This window comes from Choloepus didactylus, chromosome 15 (genome assembly GCF_015220235.1).
Source record: "Choloepus didactylus isolate mChoDid1 chromosome 15, mChoDid1.pri, whole genome shotgun sequence".
NCBI lineage: Eukaryota > Metazoa > Chordata > Mammalia > Pilosa > Megalonychidae > Choloepus > Choloepus didactylus.
The window spans coordinates 68,784,824-68,807,538 of record NC_051321.1 but is presented as its reverse complement, the minus strand read 5'-3'; the positions used below and the strand labels follow the sequence as shown (position 1 = coordinate 68,807,538).

Genomic DNA, 22,715 nt, shown 5'->3' with positions numbered 1-22,715 from the left:
CGTATCTGGTGTCCATCTCCATCTCTGGACCTGGCTCCTCTTGTTCCCCTGGCCTGGGGGATCTTTGAAGCCTTTCTGCTGGCTGTTGCCTGCCATGCTGCAGAAGGCCTTGCCCATTTAGCCAGTTATGCACTGGCCTGGGCTCCAGATGCTTCATGTTTCTGCAGGCAGATGAATGGCTCTTCAGAGACTGGGACTCTGTTCTTCCTTCTGTGTGTGGTCCCTCTCTGGGACCAGGCAGGATTTGTGCAGTAGGCAGCAGCTGTGACCTTTGAGGGGCCCTAGGAAGGCCCTTCCCAATCCCTAAATACCTCCTACTTTTTAAAATCCCATAGTTAGAGATTCATTCTTTTAGTTCCTGTTAAAATGCACATGCTCCTGAGAGAGGGAGCACAGTGGGTCTTATCACCTACTCACACTTTAGTGTAAAGTAGTTCACAGACTCCTTCCTGAGAGCAGTCTTTGTTACCATGGCCACCATTTACTGAGTGCCTACTATGTGCCCTACACTGATTCAAGAGCTTCTCCTGCATGATCTCATTTAATCCTCACAACAATACTATGAGGTGGATACTATTATGATCCCTGTTTTACAGATGAGGAAATGTTGAGGCTCAGAAAATTTAAGGCTCTTTCCCAAGGTGACACAGTTACAAGCAGTGGAGCAGGGATTTGAAATCAGGAAATCTGGTTCCAGAGCACACACCGTCTGTCACTCTCCTGAGATAATCCCTAACACTCTGCAGTTTACAAAATGTATTCAATGAGGTAGTTGGCACAATCATCCCCATTTTATAGAGGGGAACATTGAGGGTGCTAAGTTCATTCAACTGGTGAGTGGCAGATCCAGGATTTGGACTCAGTGCTCCCATCTCAGGTAAGTTCTCCTCCCTGGACCCCACACAGCACAGGGTGAGAGGAGAGCCTTGAGTCAGCTCCCGGTGTCTTAGGGACAGAGGGAGAGCACTGTGGGGAGGGGAGCTGTGAGCTCCTAGAACAATTTTTCTTCTTCCCTTCCTTTTCTTCTTCCTCCCTCCTTCTCTTCCTTCTCTCGTTCCTTCCACTCATTCATTCCCCTACCTGAGCATCTACCAAGAGTCAGGACTAGAAGTAATCAGTGACCAAAACAAGTGTTCCTCCTGCCCTCACAGGGCTAACAATCTAATTAAAAAACAAAACAAACAAACCGACAAACACTTTCTATTTCTTGGTTGTTTGTGGTGAGCAGAGCCCTGTGCTGAGTGGTGAATGCATCATCTTCATAGCCCTCTTTCCAGGATGGGAGACCGGGGTCTATGGAGGGCTGAGTGACCTGTCCACGGGAAGACCCCAGTCTCTTCCAGAGCCAGTGCATCCGCCCCTAGGCTGCACCGCCTCCCTCTCACGTAGAGTGGTGGTCCAGTGCATACTTACGGGGTGATGGCCAACCCCTTATATGCACCCTACCCCACCCCCACCCCCACACACACAGCCACAAGAGAAAACACACACAGCTCTGCCTCTGCAGCTGCAGCACCCTGAGGCAGCCATCTCTGCTGTCTTTCCTCCTGCCCCACCAGGAGACAAACAGGAAGTGAATGAGGAAAAGCCATTTCACAAGGCAGGTTGGCACACTTCGGGACCTCTGGATGGAAACTCCTGGGGGAATTGATTGAGAGTGATCTAACCAGAGTTCCCAAAAGTAGACACGAGAGCCTCAGAGAAGAGCTCCACTGGTCTTCCTGGATAGCCTTTTCAGCATGACCTCCCCATGCCTCAGTTTCCTCTTCTGTAAGTTGACAAGCTGCATCTGAAGTATTTATCCATCAGAAACATCCTAGAACCGACTGGATGCTTCATCCTCCCTGCTTTCTCACCTGGTTCTTGCAGGTTCTTCCTCTTTACCCTGCCAGAAATGACCATGGTCCCTTCCAAAGCCAAGAACCTGCCTTGACATTCCAAAGAGCATCTCCATCAGCCTACTGATCCCAGCAGAGACGTACAAAGGGAACAAGGCAGGAATTAGGTCTCCCACTTTAGAGAAGTGGAAACAAGCTCAGAGAGGTTGGTCCACAGTAACATAGCAAGTGTCAGAAACGCAAAGAGAACCCACCAGGTTTTTGTGAGTCCGTTCACCTAAAGAGTATTTGCTAAGCACTCTCTGTGTGTCAGGCTCTGACCTCTGCCCAGGAGATACAACAGGGAGCAAGATAGACCCATCCTATCTTTAGGAGCACCAAATCCATAGTGGGTGACAGAAGTGAGGAAATGATGGCAAGACAAAGTGACAAGAGCTAGAAGACTTTGGGTGGGACAGAAGACAGAAGCCCTGCTTGGGGCTCTCCAGCTCCAGCGTACTCTGGGAGGACCCAGCAGATCAAAGGTTTGGGGACGGGAGAGTGGAGTGGGGAAAGCTGGGGTCTGGGACCTCAGTACTCCTGGCTCAAGCTGGTTGCTGACTGGGATGGGAGTTGGAGCTCCCCCACCCTTAAAAAGAGCCACACCAAACCCACTTTTGGCCTCTGTCCTCTGACTCTCAGACCATACTCTGCCTGCCTGGAGTTCCCACCCCCGCAGTTTCCTGGTCTTGGGTGGTTTCCAGCCCCACCTTCTTTCCTGGAGCCCAGTTCATCAATTACTTCTCCAGAAGTGTACTAGTGTCACTCTGAGTAACTCCAGGGACCCACGGTGACCTCACCAGCTCCTGATTCAGTTTGACTCACCCTCCCCATTTCTGGAAGGTGGCTCTTGGCCACGCTCACCTCATGTTCGGGCACTTGGGCCTGTGGGAGTGGCAAGACCCCCTCCCCACTCTTTCTGGTTAACCAGGTGTGTGCCATGCAGGGGTGGGGTGTGGGCTCAGGGAGGGAGCCACCCGGGATTAATTCACCCCTCTGCAGCACACCTTGGATCCAGAGATTGTGGACATTCTGTAGGCTAGTTTCCTGTTTTTAACAGCAAAGACTACATTATCTAGGAAGAACAGCTATCATTAATTGATCCTTTACTATGAGCTGGGCACTCTGCAGACATCATCAGAGTCTCACAACATTCTGTTACTGGTCTTCATTTTCCCAATCAGGAAACTGAGGTTCAGAGAGGGGACTTGACTTGTCCAAGGTCACACAGCAAGGAGCTAGCCAAACTGGAAATGGAACCCGGAAATACCTGCCCCGCTGCCCCACATCATGGCCTTGTGCTGCCCAGCAACGAGGGAGGGAAGGGGAAGATCATTCCACCAGCCAAGCTTGAGCCTGCTCAGATCCAACTTTACACTCCACCAGAGCTCTCTGTGGCTCTGTTGGAGAAGATAGAAGATCTGAGAGGACCCAGCACATGCTCAACCCAAGGATCGCAGGGCTGTCATTTCCTTGGTGGCGGGGGCCCAGACCCACAGGAGGCTTACAGGAGGCGCTCCCCTTGTGGGGGGTCAGACCCGTGCTGCCTGGGGGAGGAATCATGGTCTGGTCATCCCCTCTCATTTCCAGGTGGGCTTTCCCCACCTTTCCCCACCTCTGCTGGTCCCTCCTCTGGGGTCCCTCCTCTTGGACCCTAGAGCCCCCATCTCTCTCTCCACCCTCCTCTTACGCGCGCACGGTGCGGTAGCCACTAGCCACAGGTGGCTAATAAGTGCTTGGAATGTGGTGAGGAGAGCTTAATTTTTATTAATTTACATTTAGAAGTTTAAAAATGGCTACTTGATTCAGCTATAGGAAAAACTTTTACGTATGTTTGGAACTACTCGGTATATGAATCTACTTTTTCAACTGCAAATTTTATGCCATCTAAATACAGATCAAGTATTTCTGATGAAAATTTAGTGTCAGAATGGAGATGTGCTGTGAGTGTAAAGTAGGCACCGGATTTTGAATACTTAGTGAAAGTGTAAAATATCTCATTAATGTAAACCCTCAACTTCTCTAATAAAGAAAAAGAATCTCGTTAATAATTTTTATATTATTGCATGGTTAAATGATAATTGTCTTTCTTTTTTTTAAATGCAATTTATTGAGATATACTCACACACCATATAATCCATCCAAAGTATACAGTCAATAGCTCACAATGCCATCATATAATTGTGCATTCATCGCCACAATTTTTGAGCATTTTCATTACTCCAAAATAAATAAATAAATAAATAAATAAATAAATATAATTTTAAAAGAAATAAAAAAGAACACCCAAACCATCTGCCCTTTTATTTATATATATATATTTTGTCTTTATTTTCTTACTCATCCGTTCATACATTGGTTAAAGGGAGAGTCAGTCACCAGATTTTCACTATCAAACAGCTACATAATAAAAACAATTATCAAGAATCAAGTCTACTGGATTACCATTCAACAGATTCAGGTATTTCCTTCTAGCTATTCTAATACACTAGAAACTAAAAAGGAATATCTATATATGTGTAAGAATAACCTCCAGATTGACCTCTCAACTCTGTCTGAAATCTCTCAGCCACTGAAGAAATGATAATATTTTTAATATATCAGGTTAGATGAAATATGTTACTAAAATTAATTTCACTTGATTTTTTTAAATGTGGCTACTAGAAAAATTTTAATTACATATGTGGTTCCCTTTATATTTTCAGTGCTAACCTGGAAGCTAAGTGTGTAGGTTCAAATCCTAGCTCGGTGTGTCCTCGAGCAACTTAACTAAACTCTCTGGACCTCCGTTTCCTCATCTGTGAAATGGGATGATAATAGCACTTTCCTCATATAGATGTTGAGAGGAACACATGAGTCTGCTCCTGTGTAAAGCCCTCAGCACAGTCCCTGGCACATAGTAGGTGCTCAGAAAAAAATAGTCTTATTATTGGCTTTCTTTTCTCATGACGCTCCAAAATACAATTCAAACAAACTCAACAATCTTTACTGTGGGCCTGGCACATCGCTGGGGATTCGGTGGAAAAGGCATATCCTGTAGGTGACAGGCAGCCACTAAACAAACAGAGAGGATAACTCAGGTGGTGAGCAAGTCTGTGGAGAAAAGGAAACCCAGCGGGGACTGTTGAGTTAAATCTGACAGCCGAGGAGCCAACAAGGGGAAGCTCTGAAGGAAGGGTGTTCCCTGCAGAGGGAACAGCAGCCACGGGGCCTCAGGGGGCAAGCCCCTTGAACAGCTGTCTGTTTTCTACATTCCACAATCTGCTTTGCCAAATTTTTCATTTCTTGGCTTCAAAACACTCAGGAAGGTATCAGTTTTTGTGAAGCTAGTCCCTGAAGCCTCTTCTCATCTGTTCTCTTTTTCCTTTCTGTCTTCCCACCTGGCATGTCCCTTCTAGGGAATTCCCCCTGATTGCTCCTGCACCCCCTAGTCTCCCTCTAGGGTTCTCCTGGATGATAATATTCCATTCATACAATACTTTGTTCTGCACCATCCTGCCATTCTCTCTCTAGGTCAGTCACGCTTCCTCAGCAAACTAGGAAGCAGGTCTCACATTCCTCCTAGCACTGAGCTAGCACTGAGTGGAGCTATTCAATGCAACCTATGGATTGCCAGATCTCAGCACTGGGGAAACAGAAGGCATGTCTGCCCAGGCAGAGTGGAAAATCCCTCACTGGGGGAAGGGCTGTGGAAATTTCTTCTTAATGTTCTCTTTCCAGACTTGGACTCGCCCCAGCAAGCAGTCAAGCATTTGCCCAGTGACCTGCAAGGCAGCTCTGTTTTTCCTCCCCGCCCCCCATACCAGGCTTGAACCCGGGGAGCGGTGATGGGGGCAGGGCTGGGGACAAGCAGCAGCAGGTACCGCTGCAGCTCAGCTCTGCTTCAAAGAGTAGCTCTTAGATGCTATCCAAGATGACAAACAAGGGCCAGTGGCAAAGTCATACTGACTGTAGGTCTCCCCACATCTAGTTGAGGGCTCCTCCCATTGCCCCATGTTTCTTGGCTTCCTCATCTGTAAAATGGGAATAATAATAATACTGCCTACTTCATAAGGTTGGTGACATGTCAAATGAGTTAAAGATGTAAAGCATTCCATAAATATGAGCTGTTTGTCCTCTCCAGCTCTGAGCATGCCCCTTCCTTCTAGCTTCATGGTGGAGTGAGTGTGCCCTTCTCCTTCTGTGGGTGGCTGACCTCTGGGGGCATTGAATGAGGACTTGGAATTATTATCAGGGGTGGGCAGGTCCGAACGGGGTCTGCCCCACACACTGTAGACTGTGCCCACAACATGTCTGGCCCATGTTTGTCCTGCTGATTTTTAAAGGTCAATAGATGAAGTTATGGTGAACAAAATACAAACACGCTAAACATTGTTACTGAAGTCCCAGGTTTGGTCATATATTTGCTCAGTCAATGATAGCCAAAGTCAATCAAATTTTTTGGAGGTTCAGAATAAATTGGGGCCACTCAGACAAGTATGTCAGTCCCCAGCCCTCTTCCCACAGGGGGCCAGACTCCTCTCCTGTCCCCTGAGATGTGTCAGCCCAAGTCAGCTCCAGTAATCTGTCACCGAGCCCTCGAATTTCCCCAGAGGGGCTTGGACGGGGAATAGGAGCATGCTGAGGGGTGGCAAGAGAATGAGGGGGACGTGCTGCCCTTCCACCTTCATGCTGGAGTCTCAGTCTTCCTCCACCTGTCCTCACTCTGCCTGGCCACCAAAATCCCTCTCTCCACCGCCTTCCTGGAACATCATGGAATTCTGAATATCCACAGCCCTGATCCAGGGCTTTCACCACTTGCTGTCAGTTGGCATGAGTGCAGCGGGAAGTGAATGTTGGAGTATTTGGGGTTGGACGGGGGCGGGGAGGGGCATAAAGCACTGGGAAGCGGCCCCAGTGAGCCTCTCTAGGAGATGGCAGGATGGAGATGTCTTGGTCCTTTCCATCCTTCCTCCCTCCACAGATGTTTACTGAGCGTTTTCTATGTGCCAAGCATTACCCTAAGCACTGAGGAGAGAGCCATGAACAAGATTCACCAAGTCCCTGCCCTCATGGAGCTGACATTCTATTGGAGGCAGACAATAAATAAAATTTGAACCAAAGTGCCCTTGGCTTCTCCTTGCTCTGCTTTTCTATCTTAGTGAAAAAGTTACCGATTTCACACTAAATGGAGCCATAATTATGAGGCTATAATTTACATATCAAGACTCTCAAAGTTGATTATTTACCTTTTTTGGTATTAATAAATTTTTTTTTAATTCAGGTATAATTCGTATGAACCCTTTTTAGTTCTGTGAATTTTGATGTGTATCCTTTTTTTCAAATAGCTCTATTAATATAATTTACATATCACAAAGTTCACCCATTTAATGTATACAATTCAGTGTTTTTTAGTAGATAGTCACAGAGCTGTACAACCATCACCATAATCAATTTTAGAACATTTTCATCACCCCAAAAAGAAACCCCATATCCATTAGCAGTCACTCTCCATTTCTTTCCAATCCCCCAACCCCTACCCCCTTCTCTAGGCAACTACTAATCTACTTTCTATCTCTGTAGATCTTTTTATCCTGAGCATTTCCTACCAATGGAATCATCCAATATGTGGTCTTTTGTGATGGGCATCTTTCCAAGTTGTAGTATATATATCAGTATTTCGTTTCTTTTTATTGCCAAATAATATTCCATTGTATGGATATACCACATTTTGTTTATCCATTCATTAGTTGATGGACATTTGGGTTGTTTCCACTTTTGGGCTGTTATGACTTACGCTGCTATGAACATACAAGTTTTTGTGTCACCATATATTTTCGTTTCTCTTGGGTATATACCTAGAAGTGGGATTGGTGGGTCATATGATAGCTCTATGTTTAACATTTTGAGGAACTGTCGAATGTTTTCCAAAATGACTACACCATTTTACTTTCCCTCCAGCAATGTATGAGGTTTCCAATTTCTTCACATCCTTACCTACTCTTGTTATTGTCTGTCTTTTGGTTATAGCCATTCTGGTGATGGAATGTTGAATCTCATTGTAGTATTGATTTGCCTTCTCCTAATGACCAATAATGTTGAACATCTTTTTATGAAAGGCTTATTGGTCAGTTGTATATCTTCTGTGGAGAAATGTCTATGCAGAGCCTTTGCCCATTTTCTAGTTGAGGTGTAAGAGTTCTTAATATATTCTAGATGTAAGTCCCTTATCAGATACATGATTTGCAAATATTTTCTCCCATTCCATGGGTTGTCTTTTCACTTTCTTTATGTTGTCCTTTGAATCACAAAAGTTTTTAATTTTGATAAAATCCAACTTGTTAATCTGTTGTTTTTTCACTTGTATCTGAGAAATCACCCTAATGCAAGTTCATGGAGATATACTCTTTTATTTTCTTCTAAGAGTTTTATAGTTTTAGCTCTTATATCTAGGCCTGTGACCCACTTTGAGTTAATTTTTGTGTATCTATACTTTTAAAAAATTTCACATTCAGTAAACTTCACTAATTTTAAGTGTACAGCTCAATAAGTTTCATTTTATATATTTTTAATCATTCTATATTGCTGGATATAGTCCCCTGGGAAGTTAAGGACAGGGAGAATTGAGTGCCCATTTTCTTCTCTCTCCTTATGCCCCACAGTTTTGCTTGTAAATGTGTGTGTGATGATGTGTGAGTGTTTGTGTGTGAGCATGTTCTGGTAACAGCTTCTTAAGTGATACTGCTTGCTTTGGCTTTCTCTTACGGCCCCCATGGATCCGTTTAGTTATATATAGGTTGAATGAACTAATGAATGAATAAATGAATGGATGTAATAATGAAGGGACAGTCCACCAATTTCAGCCCTCAGAGTCACCAGCATCACATGGGCACAGGCTGGATCTGCTGCCCCAAATGTTTCCTCAGCTGGGCCCCTGCATGAATGTGTCTGGGTTTAATGGGCTGCTTTCTAATTTGTGCTTCCTTCATAAAGAGCCCCCTTTAGGATAATTACAGAGACCCACACTGATCTGTGAATCGGGCCTGGTTTCTGTGCCCCACATTCCCTCAGCCTTCCGCTGGGGTGCTCCAGCAACACTGGGCCACCTCTAGCAGCAAAAGCAGGTGCAGCTGACCCCAATGGGCTCTGAGCTGGGACCCAGAAGGGTTGGGGGTGCTGAGTGAAAGGCCCGTAGGGTAGGAGGCCACCCTTCCCGTCTCAGCCTTGCAGAATCAGTCACTGAGTCACTCTGGGCCTTGGCATTTCCTTCTGAACCATGAATTAAAGGAAACTTATATATATAGGGTGCTTAGAAGAGCACAGCTGAGAAGCACAGCTGCCTGAGAAGATTCCCTTCAAATGGCACTCTTTTCCATGGATTCATTCAGGTTGGTTGTTGACATGACTATTGTTAAGATGGTGAGTTTTGAAAGGATGTTAGAGGAGAGCAAGGTCGGAGAGAAAGGGGGTCAGAGGGTGATACCTATTTCAGGGTGCTTGCTCTACTGCTCAGGCCTGTTCCCTGCCAGGCCACCTGGCTTCCTCGGCTGATGGTGGATCCCAGTTTTGCCTTTATATACATCTTTTCCCCATTACTACTCCCATTTTACAGACAGAGAAACTGAAACTTAGAGAGGTAAAGTGACTTGCTCAAGGTCATCAGCTAAGAAACATCTGAAGCAGGATTTGAACCCAGGTTTCACTAACTCTAGTGCATGTGACTTTAACCACTAAGAACACTACCTCCCTTCCAGGACCTCAGCCTTCACTAGGCTTCAAAACTCAGCAGCAGACATAAGGAAACAAACTAAGAGAATCTTCCCTGCCCTTTGCTATCTTTTGCCTGAGAGTCTGAGCTGGTAGGGGAATTTTGGTTTCTCTGAGCCAAAGGAATGGGGCTGATCAAAGGGTCAGACAGCCAATACTGAGTTAACCATTAGATGCCAAGCCTGTGGAGAGACCCCCACAGAATCCGGGGCTAAAGAAGTGGGGAGACTATACTGACCTGTACCCAAATAAGGGGAGTGGTAGGGACTGGTGGGAGGTTAGCTTGATTAGGGAGAATAGGGCCTGATATCAAAGTGCTTGAAAGGCAGACAGTGGAATTTGGCAACAGGGAGCTATTGTAGGTTCTAAAATTGTGGTCTAACGAGGTGAGAAATGGGAATAAGGGAAGGAATCCTATATAAAGGGAGGTAGTCAATACAAATTTTATAGGCCACAAAGAAAGATTTCCAAAAGTTGGATTTTATGTGTCTTTATTAGCTTTATCAGCTTTCGGAAACTTAGCAACAAAGGAGGCTGCTTTCATCTTCTTTTAAGCAGCTCAATAACTGGGGCAAAGCTCCTTGACACGTATTGGGAGGGAGGGTCAAGGACCCAGAACTGGCTTAGGCCTCAGCAGAGAGAGAGAGAAACCTGAGCTACAGGTTGCCCCTGCTTGGGGCATTTTAGACCCTATGAGGCTGAGGGAAGCCAGTCCGGCTTCAGGAGAGGCCTTCTCAGCTGGGCTTTTTTGGAAACCCAAGCGTTACTCCAGCCTCGGTCTTACCATCTAAGAAAAGGAGCAGAGTATGCTCAACTGAGTCTTGGCTTGGCGAGGGATTAATGCTGACCAAGCCATCCAACTCATCCCTCCAAACACCAACACGACTTTCTACCCTGCACGCAGACATGATGGTTTTCCCTGCTCCTCGTTTTGAGGCCAGGGCAGGACAGCCACAGACGGGCACTGGCACAGATCTCAACTCCTGGGAAAGTGCCTTTCAGACATCCCCCAAGGCCTGAGCCTGCTTCATGCCAGCCCCCACCCTGAGGGGCTCAGAGTGGACAGGGTGGGCCCATGGTGGGAAGGCCCCTGGCTTGGGCCTCAGTTTACTAATCCATAAGACATTACAATCCCCTGCCCCACCCATCCCTTACAGGGTGGTTATTAGGGTGTGCTGAGAAAATGGGCATGAGGTCTTTCCTAAAACCGTGTTCTGGGCACCTTCTTCATTGTTATCACCATCCATTTCCAAATCTAGTTCTCACTCGAGTTCATTCATTTTGGGGAACAAGTCACTCAATTCTACCAAAGCAAAGCAGATCTTCTAAATCATCTCAAAGTTCAGCACCGTGAGTCAGAATCCCTGAAGAAAATGCAGATTTCTAGGACCTTACCCCCAGACTGATGTAGTCAGAATCTTCATCAGGGCCCAGAGATCTGTGCTTTAACCAGGGCCCCAGGTGATTTGATTACACACCCAAGTGGAAGAACCACTGTTTTACAGTCTTTTGGGGCAAACAAGGCGTGTCTGGAACCAGGAAGGGAAACAAGGGAGATAAATATCCAAAGGCCAGCTCTAGTGGTTAGACCCTCCCACCCGCCATCCTCAGGAGGCACAAGTGGGAAGGGCCTTGGCCTTCATCTGGCCCAACCCCCACCTCACTGATAAGGAAAACTGGGGCCCAGATAAGCAGGTCACCCAGGGCATTCTGAAGACAGGTCTGCTCTCACTACCTCTGCCTTCCTCCCTTCACCTCTGCATGGGTGCCTGCCATTTGGGAGGTCTGCACCTGATTTGGCCCCACCTCCTCTAGTGGCAGTTCATGTTCCTGAGAAGTTTGGACTAAGTCATTTTTTTTCAAATCCCTTTTCTTGTTGTTCCTGGTTCCACGCCTTTTGTTTTATATCCAAAGATAAAATTTGCAATTTTTCTTATGATTGCAGAACAAATAGAACTGGCTCTTGTTTCACAGAAAAAGAAAAAAAAAAAAAAAGTCTCTTTCAGCCTCAACTTTCAGCATCTCTAAGGACCTTGGGTACAGGGGCCTTCTGACCCCCAGAGCAGCCAGGTGAGCTCTCCCTCCTGAGGCTCTGGCTCAACAGGTCTGACTCACCCCTCACCTAGCACTTTCCAATGCTTTCCCCTGGCAGGCTCAGTAAGCAGAGCCAGCCGAGAGCCAGGATTCTTGGCACAGATGGCACTCAGCTCACACACATCTGTTACCAGACTGGCAGGCAGTCCCAGAAAGGGGCAGAAACCCACAGGTAGACCCAGAGCCTGATGAAATCCACCTTTTATCAGCCCCCAGCCCCCTCCCCTTTATTTCACAGCAATGATGACTCAACTGCTTTAACAAACATGTTTTTTATTAGAAAAGTAAAAAATATTGCATAGGTCTTAATACTTGAACATCAAGTGTATTCATGAACAGCGAGTATCTTCATGTAAACAGTTCTAGATGGAAGACCCAGATGGCACTCCTCTGGGGGCAGGGTTCCAGCCCCGACTCCACTCAGCCCCAACCCCTCAAAGCTCAATTCCTCAGTATAAACTGGGGTGGGGGGAAGGGTGGGGTACAGAACGCAGCTCCCAGGTGTTTTTCTTCAAGTGTCAAAGACCCCGAGTGATCCCAACACCCACTCCCTTCCTACTCTTACATTCATGCGTCTGTAAGATAGCTGCCTAGAACAGGTCAGTAGTGAAGTTCTGATCAGAAAAACAAAGGATACAAAAACAGAGAACAAACACACTTGGTCCCTTCAGACCATGAAGACACAGAAACCACCCTGGGTGACCCCCCACCCCGCTAGGTCCAGCTACCATGAGCACACACCCCTTGCTGAGGCCAGGGCAGCCCAGCTGCTCTCTTGGCCCTGTTAGTCTACTGTTGTCTTAACTGTCAGTAATAATAAAAATAATAAGGTACATGCTACACATCCGGCCAGAAGCCTGGCTGGCTCCTAAGCCTTTGTTTCATGCTACAGTACTCAGGGGCGCGTGCCTCCAAAGGGGGGCCACCCGCACACACCCCATTGAGCATCCTAGGAAACACTGCTCCCCCACCTTGACCATGCTCCCCTCAGGTGGCTGTTGTCAGTTTTCCAACGACAGGCAGCAGTCCCTCAACTCCTGACTGTCCACCCCAAAAGTTCAGGCTTCTTTGCCAAGGGGAGGTGTTGCCTCCCCTAGCCCCCAGGCGAGGTTCAACACTCTTCAATGAGCAGCTGCTCCGAGCTATACAGCTTCTTTTTGATGACTCGGAAGCCTGTGCTCAGTGTCAGGGACTGGCTGAAGCCTGGGACGAATGGAGAGTTGGCCGAGCTAAACAGCCCCTGGATCTTGGGCCAGAGGCGTGAGTCCAGGCGCAGCACGAGGGTCAGCTGGAAAGTGGGCACCAGGCTGGGGTCAAGAGCCAGCTGCCCCACGCTGTGGCAGCTCTTGCCCTGCTCCACGCAGACGTCCAGCAGCGCCCCCCGCAGGCCGCACGGCTCGCTGTAGGCCAGGCGCAGTAGTTCTTTGCCCACCAGGCTCACCAGCTGGCCGGGCATCAGCAGGCGCGCGGGGCGCCGGGAGCCCAAGCGCGCCTGGGCCAGGCTCTCCTGCAGCAGCTGCATCAGGTTGGCACACAGGTGCTCATCTTCGGGGTCGCTGAGCAGCTCGAAGTCCGGCAGGGACACCCCATCCAGGTATGCCGGGTCTGGAAGGGAGAGCACAAGGAGCAGGGCTGTTAGAACAGCTCCGAACAGAGACCATCGGCCGGGGGAGGTGCTGTTTCGCCAAGAACCCGAGCTCCTTCCTACTCCGTGCCTCAGTTTCCGCCCCACACTCGGATCCTACACTCCAATACTCACCACCACGCCATCCCTCCGCCTCTCCCCGCTCCCCGCTCCCCGCCCCTGAAGCAATCTGGGTCCTGAAGGGACAGGAAGCCACGGTGGCTTCATCTCATTCATGTGCGGCGATCCCTCATCTCCCCGGCCCCTCGAGCTGCGTCCGGTCCCCGACCGCAGCTCACCTTCCTCGGGCCCGAAGCCACTGTTGCTGCTGTCCAGGGACTCGCAGTCCGAGCTCTCCAGGCTCGCACAACGGCCGAGACCCTCTTCTCGGGCCGCCGACGCCCAGGCCGAGCGGGGCGGCCGATCTGGGGTGGGAGTTCGGGACAACGACGAAGACGAAGAGGAGGAGGACGACGAGAAGCGGTCCCAAAGGCTAGGCATGGTGGCTGTGGACGCCAGGACGTTTGCAGATGAGCTCAGGACGCAGGAGTGCAGGAGAGGCTGTAAGACAAGAGGGGCACGGAATGGGCGTCAGTCTGGGGGCTGCACCAGACCGCGAGCACCAAGACCCGCGCGGCTAAGGCCGCTCCGCGCATGGATCAGCACACAGAAGGGACACTCACCAGCTAGCGCGGTCAGCGAGAGCTGCTGGAAGGAGTGCGATCTGCCGCTTGAACGGGTGCGCGAAACAGTGCCAACCACCGAGCGCTGCCCAGCCCTGTCCCTTCTGCCCACTCGCTCCTCCTCCTTAGGTTGCTGCGCTCCCCAGCACCAGCGAAGAGCCACCTATAAGGACTAGGGCGGCGAGACCACGCCCTCTACACGCTACGGCCCAATCCAAATCCGGGAGTGTGGCCCGGCACGGCCAATGGGCCAGGGGCGCACGTTCGCAACGTTCTCTCCTGCCTGGTGACAGAGGCCTGGCCCCGCCCCCGTCGGTCCCCAGAACCTTCCCGGCCAAACCCCGGGCCGCGGCCACGCCCCCCTTCTGGAAGGTCTCCGCGGCGGCTGCAGCTGCCAAGGTCCCCGAGGGCGCTCGCGGCAGGGGAGGATCAAGGAAAGACTTGTTTATTATAGGGTCGCGTTGCTGGGGGAAGGGGAAGCCTGTGACCGCGCAGGGAAGAGAGGCAGAGGAGTTGGAAGGGGTGACAGGCAGGGTAAACGGTTGCCCCCGGCGTGTGGGAGCCTGCAAGCTGGGGACACATCTGGATGCATGGGTGGATGCCCGTGGGACGGCGGCGCGGGGAGCGGACGTTAACCCTGCCAGCCCTTGCGCACGTACCCCACGCTGTCCTAGTCAAGGATCGGGATATGGGGGTGGGGTCCAAAGACTGGGCAGCTCCGGGCATCGTGCTCTCCCTGCCCCCAGCCTCAACTGCCTTCCTGTCTGTCACTCTATAGCCCAAGGGACGTTTAGTCGGGGGTCCCTGTCCCCCATGTGAACCCGGTTACCAAACCTTGCCCACTCCCACTTGCTAGCTGCTATCAAGCAGAGGACTTGGGGAGGAGGGTTACAGGATGTGGAGTGGGCCCGGATTCACAGTGCCTGGTCTTGGGGCTGAGAAAGGGGATCCACCTCAGACCCACACACTGACCCACAGGGTGGCTCGAGCGACAGACGGCGGCGCGGCTGTCCCTCCCCCTCCCTCTGCGGCCCCGAGTCCCCGGCATTCGCCGGGTCCTAGCGCCCTGCGGTCTTCTGCGCTTTGTGTAAAAGACCCGCAGAGTTGCATCAGGACCGAGGACCTGGCTCTCCGGAAAAGCCCGGGCATGCAATGGCTACCCCCAGTTTCATCATTCTTGCGGAGTCGCAGGAAATCTACCTTGATTGTGATGCTCGGGGGCGGATAGTAGTTGTCGAGGGTGGGAGGAGGTTCAGACGTATTCGATCTTTATTTCTTTAAAAGTTTATCAATCTGGGCCACGGGACCCTTATGGAAGAGGGAACCAAACTTACATCAGACGCTCCCGCCCCGGGGCCTAATCAAATCTGATAGGCAGGCCTCGCCTCCGGGAAGGCTTGCGCGTGATGGATTACACTTGCGGGAGAGGTCAGGCTATTGCCACTGCCATCCCTCCCCCAATCCCCCATTTAAAAAAAAAAAAAAAAAAAAGAGGCTGACCGACTGTCCGGGCAAGCCAAGACTTAGAACCCGAAAGACCCGGCATCCAAACCTTGCACCCCAAACCCTGCACCCCTTGCCACTTTACAGATGAGAGAACCATCTCTGGGGGCAAATTTATTGATTAAAATATTAGGGGACTCAGATTGGGAGACATATTTTAAACTGCTGCAGAATAGGGGGCTTTCAAGACCTGAAGGCTAGCCCTCCCCCCATCCTCCAAGCTCCACTCACCGCAGGGAGCCCTAAAGACACCAGAGCAGGGCAGCCGGATGAAGTGCTTGGAGAGCTGGGGGTGGGCCACATCCTCTTGAGCTCACCCTTTACTGAGGTGGGAAAGGAAGACTTGGGGTGACCTGTGTGAGTGTGTCTCCTGTGACCCAGGAGAGAATATCAGGACATTAATCCAACTGATGACCCTTCACTCACCCCACCATGCTGAGGGGGCTGGGAGGACCTGAGTCAGCCGGGAGAAAGACTTAGGGTTTTTTCCTTTCTCCTTCCTCTCTTTCCCTTCCTTCTCTACTTTCTATCTTTCTCCTCTTTTTCTTTCTTTTTGACAGAAAAAAATATTTCAGAAAAATATGGAACATTGAACTAAGAAAAATAGAGGGATTTTTGTTTGTTTGTTTTCTGTTTTTTTTTTAAGTGAATATTGACGGGCAAAAAATCCAGAGCTAGTTTGAAAAAGGTAGCTCATTAGGTATCATCATTCATTCACTCAACAAACACCATTGCTTACCACGTGCCTGGCTCTGGGCTAAGCACCTTTCCTTCACTGTCTCACTTTGCTAACAAGACAGCTTCTCCCAAATGGGTAGGCTATGTTGATGCTCACTTGGTAATTTTGTGTTTTTTTTCCAAAAAACACATTAATGTTGTCTCTGTGTTTTTTAAACAGTTTTTAAAAAGTGATGATAAAAGGACAGCCAGTCCTAGCCCTGGAATCCTGCCTCGGTGTTTCCCGGAGTAGGAGGTCGAATCCAGGGATACATCGTCCTGAGAGGGGTGGGCCTGGTGGAGGTCTGATGGAGGCAGTGGTGGAGGTGTGTGTGGGTCCTGGGGGGCTGCCCTCCTTGCCACCCCTACCCAGAGGGGCCCCACACCACTGGGGTCTGCCAGGAGAACCTTTGGGCCAAGAAGTCGGGGGTTCCTTAACCATGAGCTCCTCAGGGAGCCAGGGTGGGGGCCCTCCGTGGTAACACTAAGGCCAGTTTCATCCTGTGAGGTGGAGGGTAGAGTCCCTTCCACCAGACTGGAAGGGGACCCTGACAAGGGTTGGAAAGACTTTGTTACCACCTCACACATCCCTCTGTGCACTGAAGCAGCCTTGACTCCACTCAATCCATGGCTGGAGTAGTGGGGCCAGGCAAGTGACATGAGATGTTTGGGAGAGGGCAGTTCCATCTCCTGGCCTCTGAGCCAGGCCTCCTCAGAGCACTCCCGAGAACCTAGAAACCCTGCATTGCTGTCCTCCCTGTCCCCTCCTACTCCCTTGCACCCAAGGCTGGCTGCCCTTCGGGCTTGCCTGGACATGCTCCCACCAGCAGCCCGGAAGACCCAGCTCTGGCATCCCTTCCCTGGGAAGACTTCCCAGGACCCCTCCCAATCCCCACCCCCCATCCCCACCCCCCATAGAGTTCCTCCTCAGGACATCCTCACACAGGGTGCCCCTTCTTAGTTATCATTTCCACCATAGTCTTCCTCTGGACTGCGAGCTGCTTGAGGGTGGGGTTTCCTGGTGAATGTTTTTTGAATGGATAAATGAATGAATGGATAAATAGATGGCTGGACGAAGCAATCCCAGAATTGAACAGATCTGCATTTGGATTCTCAGGATGGGGTGTGGGGCATGCAGTGGGCCTTCAGAGGACCTTGATGCTGCTTTTCTATCCCCCTTTCTGACCACTGCTGCCAAGAGTCCCGGACATAACTGACCATTTCCCTTCCTGTTCAGCTAGAGTATGGGTGCAGGGCTTCTCAGGCAACCCAGCTCTTCCCACTAGAAACTCCAGGAAACCAGGGAAAGGGGTGACATTGTGCAGAAGACCGACTTGTAGAGACTCTAAACAGCTAGTACTTTCCCTTCAAGTACCTCAAAATACCTTAAAAAATTTTTTTGAAGTGAGATAATAAAATTAACATTTAAAAGGGAAGAGTTCAGTGGCATTTAGTACATTCACAATGTTGTGCAATTGCCACCTCTATCTAGTTCCAAAATATCTTCATCACCCCAAAAAGATACTCTGTACCCATCAAGGAATCACTCCCTTAAACTTCTTTTTAAGTCATTGTTTATGTTCATTGCCTTGGTGGTGGGAAGCAGGGCTGCCGCTTTGCACAACTCCAGAAGGTGCCCTTCACGATAGGTTCTGTGCATTTACATGCATCTTCTAGGGAGGAGGGCTCCGGGGAGCATCCATCACACAGACCACAGTGCGCAACATGGAATCTGCATCACGTCCAACCTTGGTGGGGAGACCAGCTGAACTCCCAGCCTGGAGGGGGCTGGTGTCACGTCCTGGGTGACTCAAGTCTCAGAGTTGGTGACCAAGCCCCATGTCCCAGTCTTTGTGGCAAGAGCCCTGACCATGCAGACACCCCGTGCTCCACCGGGCCCTGCTCCGTTCCCGTGGGACCCATGCAGCCGGCAATTTAAAGTCAATGAGTGCTCCCTCCCGGCCACCTGCCCCTCCCTGTTGGGGCGGTTTCTGTCCTGCACACCCGTTCCCAGGGCCTTGGTCTGGCAAATCGCCCCAGTCGGGTTTAGGGAGTTAAACCAGATCTTGGGGTGGGGGTGTGATGGTGGGAACCCCAGAATTCAGGATGGGAACCCCTGAAGGCCAACCAGCTTGCCTGCACAGCTCTGCTGGCGGCGCTTGGGCAGTCCCATGGAAACATCATGTTGTGGGTAGTGGAGGAGGCAGGAGGAGCCCATGGGTCAGGGTGGTAGGGGGAGGGAGGAGTGGTGGCGGGAGGTGGGGACAGTGAAGCCAGCAAAAGTATTCCCAGGACTGCTGTGGGTTTTTTTTTACTTGAAAAATAACAAACAGCTTGGTCAGAATAGCATGATTATACGTGCACCTGGCTTATTAGGAGGCTGGTGAAAAGCTGTTGACAGCCCTGGGCTTCACGTAGGATTTTGATTGTTCTACTGGGGCTAGAGTTAGAAACTCAGTGGGAAGTCTTTCTGCAAATGAAGCTGCTTTTTGAAATGGGGATACTAACAATGCGTTGTATTGTGCAGACTTTCAAAGAGCTTCTAAAATCTATTATCTACTTACACCCTGAGGTGTAAATTTAGTGCCATTCTACAGATGGGGGAACTGAGGCAGTGGGAGTCCAGCAATCGTTCCAGCACCCAATGGCTCCCAAGCTGATTGATGATTAAAGCCCTTGGAGGAGTTTTTAAAAAAAGTGAGATTCTCATTCCCCCACTCTCCCATTCTGATCAGATGGGTCTGGGTGAAGCTTGGGAAGAAGTCTGTACGAAAGCTCTCCGGGCAATTCTGATGGTCATTTTTATGTTGGATGTCTGCTAACCTCTTGGAAAGAAAGCTAGGGAATGTATGCTTTTTTGGCTCCCAGGCTGTGGAGGTGGGTTAGGGGCTGGCAAGATGGGCTGCAGCTGTGAAGACAAGGCTCCCACGTGACAGCCTGTTTTGCTGGGATCCTGGGCTGCACAAGAAATCATTTCCTCGTGGGCAGTGGGACGTCCACAAAGAGCTAGCTTGATAAACTACCTATGACAAGGTACAGGGGTTTTGAGAGCTGGGGGTGGGGGTGGGGGTGGGGTGGCCTCAGAGTTCTGATGGACCTCCGTTGATCCCAGCAGTGATGAAAGGCCCAGCCTGCTTTCCAGACTTTAAGGTGCTCACCCAGGATTGTTTTCCATGAAGTCAGTGTGGTCCAGTGCATTGTCCTAGGCGGCCCAGCCAGGCTTGGAGCCTTGTCCTTTCAACTCCAGGGCACTCCTTCCTCACTAATCTGCTGGGCCAGCCTTCTGCCAGCTTCCCAGAGTCCTTCTCCCATCCTGGGTTCTGAACCCTTAGGAGAAAGGAAACAATGAAGTGGAGGGAGGGATAGGAGTCCTCTCTAGGCAGTTAGTACTTGAAGCCCAGGCTAAATGGCTCCATTGCCCTCCGCAACCCCAGGCTCTGTGTGGCTACTAAGAAGGAATTAGGTTCTGGCCTGTGGCCTGAAGCAGCCCATGTCTTCGATGTCTAGCATTTTTATTACAAATAATGCAGATTTTGCATTCCGTCTTATATTTTAATCTATGTTAACTTTGAATAGCCAACTTTTAAATTATGTACTAATCAAATTATTTAATTTACCCCGTCTGAAAAAAACTTCTTAAAAAACAACAACCCCAAACACTGTTCGTATCCTGTGGCTTCATGTACAGTTGGGATTTTCCTACCCCAGTTTTGAAAACCAGAACTAGAGGATCTCAGAGACCCCTTCAACCTCCATAAGGGTTGTAGCGAAGGAAAAGGACACAAGTTCCACGGAGTTGCTTTTTCCAAAAAATCCCAGGCCTGGCCTCTAGGGGGATGGATGGTTAGAGGAGGCTTGCCAGAGAAAGAAACAAACTTTCCAGCCATTTCAGTGTTTTTGCCTTTTGAGGGTTTCCAGTTGGCATATGTCAAAGGGAGTGGTGGGGGCGGTGCAGGGAGGGCTTTATTCATCAGGCCGGGACAAGGATAACCGGGAGCTGACAGGGCCGAGCTGGCTCAGTCTGGGCTCGCTGCCTGCCTTGACAGCAGCGGGAGTGCCCCGCCACCCCCACCCCAGGAACAGAGACCAGGGGGGCCCATCCAGAGGCTGGGTCTCCCAAGGGCTGGGACGAGAAGGGATATATTAGGGTGCTCAGGAGAGGGGAGGTTAGTCCCTCATTGGCAGGGTTCCTCTACCTTAGGGGACAAGGAAACTGAGCTGAGGGGCAGAAGCCTCTCTAGGTGCCCATACCCCTTGCTCCCACCATTAAGACACTTTCTTTTCCCCAGCTTGGAACCACTTCTTCGCCCCTTTGCCAAGCCTTTAACCTCACTCGGAGTGCTTTTAACTCCAGGGGCCTGAGTAGCCAAAGAGTTGGGAGACTCAGGTCTGCATCCTGGGCCTTTCTCTGGAATTCCATGGGAGCTACCAGCCCTACCTAACAACTGTGCCACCTCCTCACAACAACCTTTGACCTTTATGGAGCTCTTCATGGTTAAAAAAAACACTTTGGTATCAATTAAGATTTTCACAACTCTGTCTAAAAATAATGCTTGTGTAGTATAGGCAGGACAGGGTTCACTGGCCCCACTTTACATGTCACTGTAGAGACCCCACTTTGGAGCCCGTGACTCCAGATTCAGGCTTATTTCCTTGATTTCAGGCCACTCTTGTTCACAAGCCAGAGGGGACTGCACAACTGGGAGGGGGAATGTGGGACGTGTTGGGGGACACGGCGGTGAAACAGGTAGAGTGAACACCTGGAGTGGCTATGGAGCTGTTGACACAAGCAACTTTCTCGCAGGGTCAGTCTTTGTTTTATGTGTACAGGCTTCTTTTCCCTGTGCAGAGTTGACCGGGGGTGGGGGAGGGGGCCAACGTGCTGACTGTGACACAGCAGGTGGATGCTTAAGGTGATTCCCTTTAGCTAGACACCCTCAGGTCCAGCAAGTGACAGTGATTTTATCACCACCCCCTCCCGGTATCCTCCTCCTGAGAGAGCTGCTCTCCCCTAGGAAGGTGAATCTAGGAAATGGTGCGCCAAAAGAAGATCCCTCCCCGCCCCAGGTGTCCCATTTGTGACTCCCAAAGGGGCAGACTTTGGCATAGAACCCAGGAGTCATTGCTAAAGTCTTTTTGCATTTAAACTACTAAGACAGAGAAGCACACAAAAAAACAAATTCTGCTCTGGTTACCGGCGCATGCAGGAGTTGAACTGACTTTGCTTGCGGTTTGCAGCGGCCTGCCTGAGTCCGCCGTGATGGGGGAAGGGAAGACCCGGGGTCCCTCTCCCCTACCCCCGCAAGCGAGGTGCGCCCTCAAGGAAGCCCAGCCGCGGAGGTGACAGATGCGGAGCAGCTGACTAGTGGGGGCCAGCTCTGTCCCCTCCGACCCCCTCCGGCCCCCTTTGGGGGGCAAGCCGGGACGTGACTTGGAGAACGTGCCTTGGGGGACGGGAAAGGAGCCAAGAAAAGTGGAAAGGGGGCGGGGCGGGGCTGGCTCGGCCCCGCCCACCCCGGGTTGGAAGGCGGCCCCGCCGCAAAGATGCTGAGCTCGGCGCTTCCACTGCCCCGCGGCTGGGTGGGGGCAGGGCGGCGGGGTCGGCGCCTCTTCTGGGAGGGCGGAGGGAGTGGGGGTGGGGATCACGGCCCTCAGTCTCTAACTTTCCTCGGGTGGGGTCTTGCTAACAAAGGGGTCTCTGTTGGATGGGGAGGCCTCCTCAGTGCACGCAGAACCTAATGGGGTGGGGGCAGGGGAGTGTCTGTGAGTCACCACCCTAAACCCTGATTTAGCCCCAAGAACCCGCGTCAGAGAGGCCAAGCTGCTGTGCCCTCTGACCCCAAGATTTGTTCGGTGGAGGGGGCTGCAGGGAGCAAGTCTTGCTCCTGTAGGGCTGTGGTGCAGAAGTGCCCAGGCCACCTCTAGCTGGCGCAGGAAGGGGCTTTTATTTAAGGCATCCTTGAAAAGAGTAGGAAAGATCAGCTTGGTAGGGATAGGAAGAAAACCCTTTGTACCCACCTGGCACAAATGGTTACCCAGGCCAAGTGGGTGGGTGGCTATTTTTGAGGCTGACCTACATACCTATTTGCCTCTTTATCTTTTTATTATCACACACTCAGTGCAGCTGCTTCGTTTGCTGAGAGCTGCACAATGAGGCGTTTGACAACAGTGTCACTGGGTTTTGTTGAGGCCAGCTTAAAGTCCCTTAGAACTCTGGGCTTTACTGCTTGCCAAGGTTGACTTGGTTGTCTCATTCTGCTGGTGAGGCGTTCCTTTATAGATGGGAAAACTGAGCTACAGAGATGAGTTGTGGGCAGAACTGGTTTGGGATTTACTGCTCCGGTTATGCAGGCAACTCTGTTTTCTTAACTGGAAACAAGAGGAGCCTGGAACTTGCTATTTATTTTACCTTTGTTCAGCCTCCCTCCCCAAACCTTTCAATAGCTCCCCATTGCCTTTAGCAGGAGTCTG

General features: G+C 50.4%; 1 protein-coding gene across 1 annotated transcript; it reads right to left on the bottom strand.

The window, feature by feature from the left end:
* Window positions 1-11,973: 11,973 nt before the first annotated feature.
* On the bottom strand, window positions 11,974-14,175 carry DDIT4 (DNA damage inducible transcript 4). The gene is made up of 3 exons (XM_037804526.1): window positions 14,025-14,175; window positions 13,641-13,902; window positions 11,974-13,322 (listed from the first exon to the last, which is right to left on the bottom strand). Exons 2-3 carry the CDS (start codon window positions 13,840-13,842, stop codon window positions 12,829-12,831), a joined length of 696 nt encoding a protein of 231 aa, XP_037660454.1. The 5' UTR covers window positions 13,843-13,902; window positions 14,025-14,175; the 3' UTR covers window positions 11,974-12,828.
* Between the last annotated feature and the right edge of the window lie 8,540 nt (window positions 14,176-22,715).